Genomic DNA, 13808 nt, shown 5'->3' with positions numbered 1-13808 from the left:
TTAGTGATCTCACTAGTTAAAATGTCGGCCTTCTATATGATTTCAGTGTACTGCATAAAATAGCAATCTTGAGCATGTTTACATAAAATTAGTATTTTGGTTTTGCTACATATTTTATTTAAATATTAAGACTTTCCATTTGGAAGACCATATGTTCTATTTTGAAGGAGTGTACAAGATAAAAAGGGCAGTGGTTCAAAATATTCACTTCATCAGCTTAGCTGGATTAATAAACCACACCCACAGATCCCTTTTATTCTACATTTTTTATGAAAAAGATGATACTTACCAGTAAAGATATTTGGCCTTCCTTTACAATGTTTAAGATGCTCTTAATTTTTTTCACTTCTTCGCTCCTCTCTTCTGGGGCCCCCGCATTGTTCCAGCTCATACTCAGTTCCTCCAGCTGCTTGCTTTCTGCCATTGCCATCTGCAGGTGGAAAGTCCTCCGGTGGCAGTTTGGCATGGTCTTCTCAGTTTTGTGAGCATGAGGATCAACACATGTCCTGCTGAGGAAGCCCTTGCCTTGGCCTTCAGAGTCATGGACCGAGCTACACTTAACTAAAGGCTGGGAAAGCTCTAATTCCTCTGCTGAATGTTTGTGCTGATCAAGGGCAGTGGGTTGTGTTTTTCTCAGCTGAGAGCCTTTCACAGGAGACAGCACACAGAACTGCGTCCCGCCAGCAGGCGAGCTCTCTGTGTTCCCTGCAGAGCAAGTCTTGCCACTAAGACCATTCACTGTTGAACACACACCCAAAAGTTTTTTCTCAGGAGCTATTTTTGTAAAAGGAACATGTTGCTGGCTTGATTTAATATAAGGCACATCCAAAATTTCATCCATGTCCAGGTCATAGTGCTCCAGCTCTCCAAGCAGAACAGCAGGTTCAATGGTTTTGCTTTTAAGGCACTCTCCTTCTCCAAGACTCTGGTCATCATTTGGAGGTGCAGACTGAGAATCACTGCCTTTCTGGTATTCTCCCTTCTGGTTCTTCTGGTCATCACTTTCATTGTTCTCAGAGCTTTCTGGCTGGTGCTTTAATGGGGAAACTCTCTTCACAGGTCTGAATTTATTGCACACATCTGCAATTCCTGTTGGTTTCTGTGCATTTCCGAGAAGAGTTGACACTCCACAATTCCAGCTGCTGCTGGAAACTTTAGAAACAGAGGAATTTGATTTAGAAGTGACTGCTATCATATGGTATGATATAAAGATACATGCATGCCGTGCACATATAAAGCTGTGCACGCTTTAAAGATATACCTGCCCAAACACTGGAAACAAGAATTATATGATAACATGCCACATTCATATCTAAGCAGATTTAATGGTATCTCTATCAAAATAGCTGAAGAATTTAACACTCCAGAAAAGAAACTTTCTTCAATACGTTGTAATAATTACATACATTGTAATAATTACAAATAAAGTAGTTCTTATCAAGTAATGGAGGACCACAATCACAAATTGTCCACGAGCCAGCAATGTGAGCTTGTGGCCAAAAGGGACAATGGTATCCCGGGGTGCAGTAGGAAAAGCATTGCCAGCAGGTCGACAGAGGTGATCCTGCCCCTCTACTCATCCCTAGCGAGGCCACACCTGGAGTGCCGTGTCCAGTTCTGGGCTACTCTGTACAAGAGAGACATAGAGCTCCTGAAGCAGGTCCAGTGGAGGCTGACAAAGATTATTAAAGTACTGGAGCATCTCTCCCAGAAGGAAAGGCTGAGAGAGTTGGAACTGTTCAGCCTCAAGAAGAGATGACTGAGAGGGAACTTTATAAATGTATATAAGTATCTGAAGGGAGGGTGTCAGGAAGATGGAGCCAGGCTCTTCTCAGTGGTGTCAAGCAATAGGGCAAGAGACGACGGGCAGAAACTGATGCACAGGAAGTTCCACCTGAACATGAGGAAGAACTGCTTTACTGTGAGGGTGACTGAGCACTGGAACAGATTGCCCAGAGTGGTTGTGGAGTCTCTCTCACTGGAGTTATTCAAGAATCATCTGGACACAATTTTGTGTGCAGTGCTCTAGGATGGCCCTGCTTGAGCCAGGAGGTTGGACCAGGTGACTCACTGTGGTCCCTTCCAAATTTAATATATTCTGTGAATAATAGCCTAGCGGCATTTACAGCAGTCCTGCCCAACTATGCTAGTTCTCATTGTACCCTGCATGAAGATGCATCATAAGAGTAGGATGATTTTTTGGGAGGGTAACAACAGAGTTAGTAAAAAATTTTTATTGGATTTGTTTTAAGAACAGTAACAACAATTCAATTTCTAAGGCCTGTTTTCTCTGGAAGATGTATTTTTCACATAAGAACTGGAAATTCATATGAACAGCAACTCCAAGCTGGGACTGTTCAGCTTGGGGAAGAAAAGGGTCAGGAGGAATGTCATCATTAAGAAGCATGAGCAAGGCCTTTCTCCATGGTGCCTACTGGCAGGACAAGAGGCAATGTAAAACACATGAAAAGTAAAACACATGAAATTCTATCTGAACACAAGAAGACACTTTTTATTGTGAGGCTAGTCAAATGCTGGCACAGTTTCCCAGAGACTTTGTGAAGTCTACATCCTTGGAGATACTGAAAATTCAACTGGACACAATCCTGGGTTTCCTGGGTTTAACTTGCTCTAGCTGGCCCTGCTTAAGCATTGGACTAGATGATCTCAAGTGGACACTGCCAACCTAAACAATTTTGGGATTCTCTGATCTAAAAGTTAAGCCTACTTATTTATGATGTTTCCTTTTCCACTTCTCCTCTCTATGCTGGGCTTCTCTGTCAAACTTTCCATCCCTTATATGTACAACCTGTATACACACACATACCCCCCCATAGCTCTGGACCTTCCAGACAATTATTTCAGTGCACTGCAGGATATAGAGTTTGACCAGTGAATCTGACTTATGAGAAGGAAGGGAGCTCAAGTCAACTGAACTCTTAATCCTACTGAACTTGCACTGAATCCTACTGAATTTACACCCTTTCACACAGTCCCAGCTGGTGATATTTATGATCTTCATAATCAGTGGAACTCTGGCAAAGAGTTTTCTTTCTTTTTTTATTTTCAGTTGAGGGACAGCAGTAAAACCTCTAAAGCCTTTAGGCAGTTATTATGACCCTTTCAATGTACACTAAGAGTTAATGCATTCTGAAAGTCAGGAATACTGTTTAAACAAAGCAGATTTATAACATGTGCTAACTGCATATCAGTGGGATCTAATCTGTGGTCAAAACACACAATTTGCCATGAACACCTTCCTAAGGAAACAGATATATACACTTTCAGTGCAACATTAATATCTGAAGTGAAAGATTAGTATGTCTTAGTAGTTACGGATGTCTGAAAATTACATTAATACTTTTGGAAGTTCTTAAGAAAACATTTCCGAAGAAGAAATAAAAATAATAATAATCAAAAGGCATGTAACTTAGTGGGCCAATACAAAGAATGCACTGTACTGACTTATTTATGTATTGTATAAGATTCTAGGTTCAAAGGCCTACACTTTTATGTTGGTTTTATTTACATGAGAAATTTTTTCCAAGTGATACAGGGAAATGGATACCATATGTTTCCCAGCTGTTTTGTTCTGACAGGAACTATTAAGCACTCAGTATGGAAATGAATTCTGTCTGAGTTTTATGAAAACACTGCTTTCAACACAGGGGTCTAGACAGAGGAAAAGGCATCAACATTTTGTTTGTCGTCACTTTATGTAAGCTTACATTTATTTTGTTGCTTCACTTTCTCCACTTTTTAACTTTAATAACTTGCATTTACATAAACCACTGATGACAAAATTGTAAAATCAGACACTGCAAAGAAGCAACGACCTTTGTTACAGATTTGTCTCGGCTCACTGTGAAGTCATGTATTTCTCTTTCATCAGCGTTAGAGCAGAGTAAGGTTCTTCCAGTTTTCATTGTTTTTCTTTCCAACATCTCTTTACAAACACTGTTTTTCCAGAAAACAAACGGGAACACCAAGAACAGTTAACAATACTTTTACTGTCTTAAAAACATACTCTTCACTTAACTAAGATGATGGATTTACACTGCTTTTAATAAAGGATTAGTATACAGCATTTAAACATAGAGCAGTAGGGAACAAAGAAAGCCAGACTGGTTGACACAGTATTTCTCTGTGCTATTTACTACTTGGGCGCTGTAAAGGCTGCACCAGTCCTCAGGCAGTTACAGCACAGCTTCCCTCTACACCCCATGAGGTCAGAGTGGACCAGGGCATGGCTTGAATCTCTTTCATTCTGCTTTCAGATGACTGTTCCCCGAAGAAGCAAAAGCAAGCGTTGCCTATGGCCTCAGAAGCACCAGCACAGCAGGAATTTTGCGAACAGTCTTAAACAGCTGCTCCAGAGGAAAAGCCTCTTGCTCATCTTTCCACACTTATGAACTCAGGTAGGGGCCATTAAAAGTCTGGGTCAAATAAATACTGTTTGATTCTTTTTTAAACAACAGTAAAAGATTGTCTGAGCTTAAGGCAGGAGAATGTGGAGCAGCTAGCTTGATTCCAGAATCTGACAAATATTTCTGGTATACTCCTAAAAGGTGACAACAACAATTTTTTTTCCCAACTATGCTGTCAAAATTATTTCCTTAACTTTTATTCATTAATATAAGAGATTTGGATAATCCCATTGTTGTGTTGCTGAAGCAGAAAGAGAGAGGAACACAAAAATTGCAGATTTCATTCGCATCAGTGAAAAAGTGTCGTGCTACCTGATAGACCTGAGGTGTCAAAGCACTGCCTTGGCACAAAAGAAAGCTCTATCTGATGAAAACCTGCAAAGGTCAAATTTGCAGTATTTCTTCATCATATATTGTGCTCTGTGTTCTTCTTGAGTAGAGAAAATGCAAAACGTGAATCAAGAGGCCTGTAGGTTTATTTATAGTTTTATTTATTTACTTACTTACTTATAGATGTCCTAGAACCACTGGGGACAAGTAATCAGAAAAGGGGGCATGTCTAGAACATGGGGAGGTGAGAGGCGGAGTTTTATCTGGTATGCAAGCATCTGCAGCATTACAGGGTAACTCTGTGGGTTTTCTCCAACTATCACGACTACCTCATGCACAGATGAAACTTTACCCTGTTATGTTACAGGCAGTTTCTGTGATACTTACAATCTAGTGCCAAACATCAGAATACCTTTAAATTGTCCTGAGTGTAATGAAAATAACACTGGTAAGTTTTTCATTAAGAAAATATGGGAATAGCATTGACAACTGCCCACATTTTTTAAAATGCAGTATTTTAACATTTTGCTTATGTAATATTGGGAGGGGGCCTGCAACAAGTCTATACAAAGTTTTGTGTTTGGAGTTTTACTGTCATCTGAAAGAAGTGCCTGAGTTTCTTCCTTGTGATATGACTTCAGCAGAGACTCTTGAATCAATTAAGACTTGTATTAATTCCAGGTCCATTTAAAGCACTGTGATTCTGACTTTGAATACAGATGCTGAGGTGTTGACTACACTATGGAAACTTTCAGAAAACTCCTCGTTGTTAACACAAATGTTTCTCACACACTGGCAGCAGTACTTGGGCTCCAAGTGATAGAGGAAGAGATGTCCCAAGTCAATGGATAATCAAAACCAGTTCTGAATATCTATTTACTGTTTTATTAATATAACTGAATTCATATTTAGCAATTTTAACTGAAGGTGGCACTGTTTTATAGTTTTAATATATCAATAACTTGTACAAGAAGTTCTTTAGAGTTCTTTACTGTAAGCTGTACATCATGAGAACCTGAAATAAAGAACAATTCTGCACAGGTAAGAACAAAGAGGGTTTGTTTCCATTAAGTGGAATTTGAAGTCACTCTAAAGAAGAAAGAAAGAGTATACAGGGTAAATAATAATTAATGCTTTTAAATAACAATGCATCTTTTCCAGGTAATTCAAACACAGTTACGAGCCTCAGGGAATGAATAATTTTTCTTATCTTGGCTTGAGGAAGAACAGTACCAAAGCTGTCATTATAAAGTAGAGAATATAGGAGATGCAAAGAAAATTTTGATATTAATAAATTGGATTTACCCTTGTTCAGATTGATCTATGGATGTAAAAGGAAGGTAGCGAGCAAAGTTCTAATGAAAAATCAGAAGAGGTCATTTTGGCACAAAATGTGTAAAACAGGAAGAGGGAGGATGTGAAAATGAGTTAGAAAAAGACTTTATATGCAGCTAGTACAAGTGTTGCTTTATTGTAAGAGAAAATTCTTCAGTATTCTACCAAGGAATGATCCAAACAATATTGTATTGTTTCAGGTATATTTACCTGGGAGATATCTGGAGCACAACAGGCTGTCAAATTGATGCCATGTAACACTGCTTCCAAATTAAATTTCACTTTACTTTCTCATACAATTCAAAAACTATCAGGAGCTTGAGACAGAAATTGTCTGCACTTTTATGTTCATTGATTTATTTCTTTTTCTCAAATAGAGAACTAATCTTTTGAATAATTTTGTGAATGGCAGTTACTCTGGGAATGAAGTATTGCAGAACAATACCTGCTGAACATGAAAGGTGAATTTGTTTTTATCATTCTGTGAATAAAGATCTAGAGTAGTATATTGCCTTCATTTGAAACATTCATTTAATGGCAACCAAAAGTCATCATAGATGACAGAATTTACTTCAACAATGACATGGCTCAGTGAAGCTTGTTGAACACAGATGTCTTGAGCCATTTGCTCAAGTGGCCTTAGAAAATTTGTCCAGAAAGAACGTAACCAATTCCATGCTTAATAAGAAAAGCATAAAGGACTGACTTCTGTTTCAGTTCATCATTCTATATTAAACAATGCTGGAAATCAATGGGCACACTGGTTAACACTTCATTTCAGAAAAAATGAGCTAACTAGATCCATTTTTAAACTACATTTTTCAATTTTCTATCTTTGAAGATGAACAATCACAGAATCACAGAATATTCTGAATTAGAAGGGACCCCAAGGACCACTGAGTCCAACTTTTAAGGGAATGGCCTGTACAGGTCACAGTCTTGGTGTTATTAGCACTTTGCTCTAACCAAGGGAGAACTAATGTCCATCCTAGTGGTTATTATGCTAGCTACAAAGATCGTTCTCTTGAAGCATGATGGCGGAGAAAACAATTACCCTTAATCGTGCTTTACTGCAGATAAATTGTGATTTGCCCTGCATTTTTTTGCCAATTTCATATATCTTTCACCGTGTAATCTGGGGGTACTGGCACAAATATTTTGGCTCCAAGGATCCCTTGGAATTTTTCTGAGTCAGAATTCCCTAAATCCAAGAAGGACACTGAGGTGTCACAAATGACTTGGATGCAGGACTTGAAGGGATACTAAGTTTGCAGCTGATAGAAAATTGGGAGGAGTTGTTGACTCCCTTGAAGACAGACAGGCCCTGGAGAGAGACCTTGACAAATTAGAGGACTGGGCAATCACTAACTATAAGAAGTTCAACTAGGGGAAGTGTCAGATTCTTCACCTGGAACAGGGCAACACTGGTTGTGTGTATAGACAAGGGAATAAGAGCCTGGAGAGCAGCGCCATGGAAAGGGACCTGAGGGTCCTGGTCGATGGCAAGTTGAATCTGAGTCAGCAGTGCCCTGGCAGCCAGGAGGGTCAACTGTGTCCGGGGGGGCATCAGGCAAAGCATCACCAGCCGGTTGAGGGAGGGGATTGTCCCGCTCTGCTCTGCACTGGGGCTGCCTCACCTTGAATATTGTGGCAGTTTTGGGCACTGTAATATAGGAAAGACATTAAGCCATTAGAGAGCATCCAAAGGAGGGCAATGAGGATGGCGAAGGGCTTTGAAGGGAAGCCATACGAGGAGTGGCTGAGGTCACTTGGTCTGTTCAGCCTGGAGAAGAGGAGACTGAGGGGAGACCTCAATGCAGTCTGCAACCTCCTCATGAGGGGAAGAGGAGGGAGAGACATTGATCTTTTTTCTCCGGTGACCAGTGACAGAACACAAGGGAATGGCAGGAAGCTCTGTTTGGAGAGGTTTAGGCTGGATATTAGGAAAAGGTTCTTCACCCAGAGGACTGCTGGGCAGTGAAACACGCTCCCCAGGGAAGTGGTCACAGCACCAATTCTGCCAGAATCCAAGAAGCATTTGGACAATATTTTCAGACGTGGTGTGATACTTGGGATTGTCCTGGGAAGGGCCAGAAGTTGGACTTTAAAGACCCTTGTGGGTATCTTCCAACTCAAAATATTCTGTGATTTTGAGTGAGGACTGAGACTGCTCTGATTGCATGGCTTCCATGCACATCTGGCAAAAGCGTGAAGAAGGAACCACAGGACTTTCCCACCAGAACATGTCACTGGCCAGTGATGTCCAATAAGGGGAAGTGACGGTGGGAGTTCAAGGAGGAAAAACTACACGATGAGAAAACCTTTCTCAGACTTTCTAATACCTCCTTTTACAAAAGAACAAGTAATTCTGAGAAAACGTTACAGACAGGTAGAAATAGTTAGAATAAAATCAGAAATCTATGTGAAATGCTTGATAAAGCACACTGAGTCATAAACACTGATATTTGTCGAGGATTAAAAGTATTTAGAGTAATTCAAAAAACAATGTAATCAAACACTTTCATATGTTACTAACTTATTATTCAATGTTTACAAGAAATAGGGAAACAAAAAGGGATTTAGGGGCTATTCACCACATTTATCAACAAACAATGAATAATAAGACTTCCATATCATTAGCCATAAAAGTAAAAAATGTAATTTCACAATGAGAAACTGTCTAGTTCAAATCTGTTCTAACCATCCCGCTGGTGAAAATGGCTGCCACAGAAAAAGTTGAATCTTATTTTCTCTATAATTTTGTCTTAACTATCTTAGTGAACTAAATATTTTTTTGAGACAAAGCTGACATTGTTTTTCAGACTATGATAGTCCTGCCATATCTAATCTGTGGTCAACTTATGCTTAACTTTTAACTCTTCTAAAAAAATAACTCTTGGACAGTTCTGCTTCCAAAGTCCTTTGTTTTAAAGAAGAAATGTAACCCCTAGCTAAGCAGAGTCAGTATGAGGTAGACAGTTGGATCAGCTCTGTGTAAAACCTTGTGTTTTTCTAGGTGTAACTACTTGAATTGACAATGGAGTACAGATACAAAATAGCATGAATGCCATACATACTAAAGATTTATGATACAGTGTACCTTCATCAAAAATAGCAGGTACCAGTAATAATTTGGCAACATTATTTTAATGGTTTACCATATGAGGAAGGCAAGAAACTGCATCAAAAGCAACTATGAAAAGTCAGCAAATGAGGCCTTACACAATGTTGACTGATGCAGCTCTTGATATTGACATTTCAAGATGCTTCAGATACTGAAGTCTGTATAGAAATGTAAAGTGATATCCTCCTGTCCAGAACCACATGATTACTCAGTAACCAAGCAAAGTAAAAACAAAAGGATTTTAGTACTATTTCCTATTCACCAAAGCTCATAACTGATAAGTGGAGAGAAAAAACAGAATTTAGTAGTTTCCACTTTGCCAATACTATTATCAGTGCTAAAGACCCCTTTTTTACCCCCAAGCTGTGAACTAACTTCCACTGGCAGACTACTGTAGTAGTAGCCAGAGCTATACTGTCTTCCAGCAATGACTCTTTTTGCTTCTGTCAACCCTTTTTCAAGGAAATAGATGAATGCAGATGTAATTAAAATCATAATTAAAAAATGTCCAACTGCAGAAGCAACCATAGAACAACAGAGCTACACAATAAGTGTCAGCATCCCCTAATCTAAAGGAAGGGCTCATAGCCCATACTTCATCCTTGCTATTGATCCACATTTTACTTTGTGACTACTGTCTGAATTTTAGAAAGAATATACTTTTCTTTCTGTGGCTAAGCAGTCCCCATGAACAGACCACTCACTGCAATTTGTCTTAGGGGCTATTCTTGCTCTCCTTCTCTGGTTCACCTTTCTCTTGGAGCAGCTGAGTGAATGAGTAGCTTTAATTCTCTTGTATGACAAGATTAGATAAAGCTCCTCTGCCACATGATCAGCTGCGTATACTGATAGGCAGAGGAGGAGTGGGAATGTCAGTAGTGAGAAAGTAGAGAGGAGGGAGACATGGAAGAGATGAGGGAGATACTGGGTGGGGAATGAAAGGGGGTAACAATGAGGGGCATTAAATAATGGGGAGGAGAACGGTGAGAGGAGTTGGGTAAAGAAAGGTCTAGGAGAATGGTGGGAAGAATACTGGAAAATACTTGGGGGGATGACTGAAGGGAAAAACAGAGGAAAGACTTGTGGGGAAGAATGGTGGGAAAAACTGGGGAGGGAAGAATGTGGGGGAAGTAAAATTAAGATCTGGGGAAATGGGGGGAAAATAGCAGGGTGGACACTGGAAAGAAGGGGAGTGAAGAATGGTGGGGAGGAACGATAGGGAGAACAGATGGGAAAACAGTGGGGAGAATGGTGGGGAGAATGGGGAAAGAAGAATGGGAAGAGGAATGAGGGGAGAATGTGGGAGCAATGTAGGGAGGAATGAGGGGATGAATGCTAAGGAGAATCGCAGGGAAGAATGAGGAGCAGAAGAGGGAAGAGTGGGTGAGAAAGAAGATAGGAGGAGAAAAAGTAGGAGGAATGAGAGAAGAATGGGGGGAGAATAGTGTGGAGAAATTGTGTAAGAATAGGAGAATGGGAAGACAGTGGGGAGAATGGAGGTAAGAACGGGCAAGAAGAAGGGAAGGAGAGGTGAAGAAGATGGAAGAAGAAGGGACAAAAGGGGAAGACAGGAGGATGCAAGGCATGAAGAAGGGGGAAAGAACTAGTAAGAAGGCAGGAAGAAGAGAGAAAAAAAGAGATAGGGGTGAGGCAGGGGAAGGAGAGAAAGGTGCAATGGCAGAGGATGTGAAGAATGAGTGGAATATGGAGGGGAGGATGGAGGAGGATGCGGGGAGATTGGGGTAGAGTGAGATAGGGCAAATTGAGGGCGGTGAGTAAGAGGTCATCTCCCTTTACATTTCTTCCCTGCTTTTACTTGCAACAAATAATGTGTGTGCAATCACTGCTGTGCCCTGTATGGGCAATAACATGGCAAGCAAGTGTGGTAAGGAGACCTTTGCTTTTCTTTATTGTCATGAACAGTGGCATGTGATGACTCTGGCAGAAGAAGTAGCTATCAGAAAGTTTTGACTTAGTTACATATATTAGAAATTTAAAACAGTTTGTAAGGAAATATATAAACAAAAGTTGTCCAAGTATAGCACAGTTCTGAAAGCCTTCTATCATCCCATGAATTCCAGGTCTCCCATTTCTTTTATAAAAGTACTTGATGAAACAACATTCACAAAGTTCAATTAAAATGCCAGAAAGCACAATAAACTTTTCATAGCTCAACAAAAATGCTCCTCTCACCAATTCATTTATCCTCCATCAGGAAGAGAAAAATAAAAGCGGATTAATCTGATTTACAGAGTGAAAAACAACACTGAATACACTTTTTGTCAGGGAGGCAGGGAGAAGGTCTCCAGCTGGTTCTCATCTATATGCCATGATTCTTCATTTAGTTTACACTATTAAACTAAAAAACTCAGCTTTAATCTTAACTGTTACAGTATGCCTTAGAGCAGATTCTATCATGTAGCATCCTTGATACAGTTTCAGACTCTGGCAAAACATCATCCCTCAAACTGGTCGTGACCATATGGGTAATAAATATATCCAACATTTTTTCATTGGCGCCTACATTATTACGTCTTGTCACCAATGGTTTCTCGGGTTTTCAAGTAAATTGTTGCATATACTGCGGTTTGGAGCTGCTGAGATGAAGCCCTACATTTATCTGTATACAGCCAATCCTTTTTTGGAACTTTTTTCCCTTCTAATGAACTAACATCTGTTGAAAAAAAAAAACAAAGAAAGTCATGTTTCCAGAAAGCCGTACAGAAATGAGAGAAAATAAAACAACAGGACACTGCCAAGAAGCTATTATTGCCAAGTTGTACATGAGTAAAAAAAAAAAAAAGCCTAGAAAATGATGGGTGGACAGAAGCGGGCATCATACCTGATCTGTCTTCATTTTGTGAATCACACCTTCTACATAATTCTGGGATGGTCTTGAGAGAAGTTACAGAATACTGTAAAAAAGGAAAAAAAAATGTATGGAAGTAATAATTTAAAAAGATAAAAAGTAGGACTTTCAAGAGGTCCAAATTTCATGGACACTAACTAAATCTACCAGCCAAGGGTACTTCTGGCAGTCTGATGGTCTTCTCACGAGAAAAGTAGATAGCACCTGCTTGCTTTTGTGTCCCACCTTGAGGCATATGAAAAAGACATTCAAAGCAACAGCAAAGCATCTCCCTACCTCAGATTTCTCCTTCCTGCATATCACCATTACTTAAGTCAAAAACAGAATGCAACAAAATGCAAGATACATCAAAGGACAGAATACATCTGGGTTTCACAGTAAACATCAAGGGTCTCACTTTGCCCACCTGTGCATCTGTTATGGTGACTGCACTGCAACATATGTCATGCTTAAAAGTTAGAATTCAAGCTTTCACAAACCAGTATGTAAAAGTGAATGTTTGAACTGTACAGATCTGATTTCAGAGATGGATACGTGTAACATACATATATGAGACGACAGGCTCATTTCTCTAACCTAGGCTTTATTAAAGTAAACTTGCATTATTATTTTGATGTGACAAATACATCTGATATTAATCAATAAGTTATTTTCTGAATTCAGCATTAGAAAAGGAAATATAACAGGGATGACATACTTATTTTACTAAATACAATTTTTTTCCTTATAAACTTGTGGAATACCCTTGGAAAGACATATGATCCAGTATTATAAATCCATACATTCTGATATACAGTTACTTAATAGCAAGTCTTCCTTAATCAAATGCCTAAATGTTACAGGAATCTTCACTTAAACAAATGAAAATCATTATGTCTGTGAGAGAAAGATCAATGACTTTGCTTATACAAAAAACCCCAAACTATAAAAACCAGTATTTTGGAAACTGAAACAGAAAAAAGCATTTAGGATTAGCACAACTGAAATTTTTTAAAGAATACATAAACACCATATGTTTTCAAAGAAACAGATATTTTAGCTGGTGTGCTGTTGACCAATGAAGCAAAACAACTCCACATAAAACCACATGAACTTTCTACACAAAAAAGAAACAGTCATACATTGTCTTGGTTTTTGCTGACAGTTTGTCATTCAATGTTTGACATGTTTCTAATGCACAGCTGGCAATCTACTTCCATATAGTCTAAAGTCAAGCTCATGAGACCAAATGCAAGAGTAATTTGCTTTTCTGGTGCAAGTTTAAGATTGTTACTCAAACGACTGTAGTTACTTTATTAAGTCTTGAAAACCTCCCATGCTTTACTTTTTCTCTTGCTGACCTGATTCATGGACGTACTGAGAAACCTCAACCACAAGAAGTTCTTACAAGTATTTCCAGGATCAAGACTGAACTTATCAATTAAAGTGTGTAGCAGTACTCCACAGAACTACCCTGTGATTCCAACCCCCATCAAACAAGGAGTTTTCTATAAGGCTGTGAGTGCTCCAGGATGTGACAGCCTAAAGCAACAAAGAACAGAAGAGAGACAGGGAAAAAGATGCTACTAAATACAAATTAAAACAAGTTAAACACTGACATGGACAAACACTATGTGTTGTGCTTCACTTTAGTTGTTGTTTCATAAAGCCTGAGCTGTTAAGCTATACATCTTGCTATTTCAGCACAAAGACTCAAAAAGCGATGCTGAACTGGTCCTGTAAG

At 39.3% G+C, this 13808-nt stretch overlaps 1 protein-coding gene across 5 annotated transcripts in view; it reads right to left on the bottom strand.

The window, feature by feature from the left end:
* The window catches only part of LOC113982264 (synuclein alpha interacting protein), a 93455-nt gene that overhangs the window by 34596 nt on the left and 45051 nt on the right, over positions 1-13808 (bottom strand). For all 5 annotated transcript variants that reach the window (XR_005564249.1, XM_027710313.2, XM_027710317.2 and 2 more), the window contains exons 3-4: positions 12059-12131; positions 290-1152 (exon numbers count right to left, since the gene is read on the bottom strand). Coding sequence is in view for 4 of the 5 variants with exons in the window: in XM_027710313.2 (XP_027566114.1) it covers positions 290-1152; positions 12059-12131 (936 nt within the window). In the remaining variant the exon portion in view is untranslated. The remainder of the gene's footprint in view (positions 1-289; positions 1153-12058; positions 12132-13808) is intronic.

Source organism: Pipra filicauda, unplaced genomic scaffold (assembly GCF_003945595.2).
Source record: "Pipra filicauda isolate LSUMZ 115617 unplaced genomic scaffold, ASM394559v2 scaffold29_size4552773_pilon, whole genome shotgun sequence".
Classification (NCBI taxonomy): Eukaryota; Metazoa; Chordata; class Aves; order Passeriformes; family Pipridae; genus Pipra; species Pipra filicauda.
This window is presented reverse-complemented; position numbering and strand designations above follow the sequence as displayed.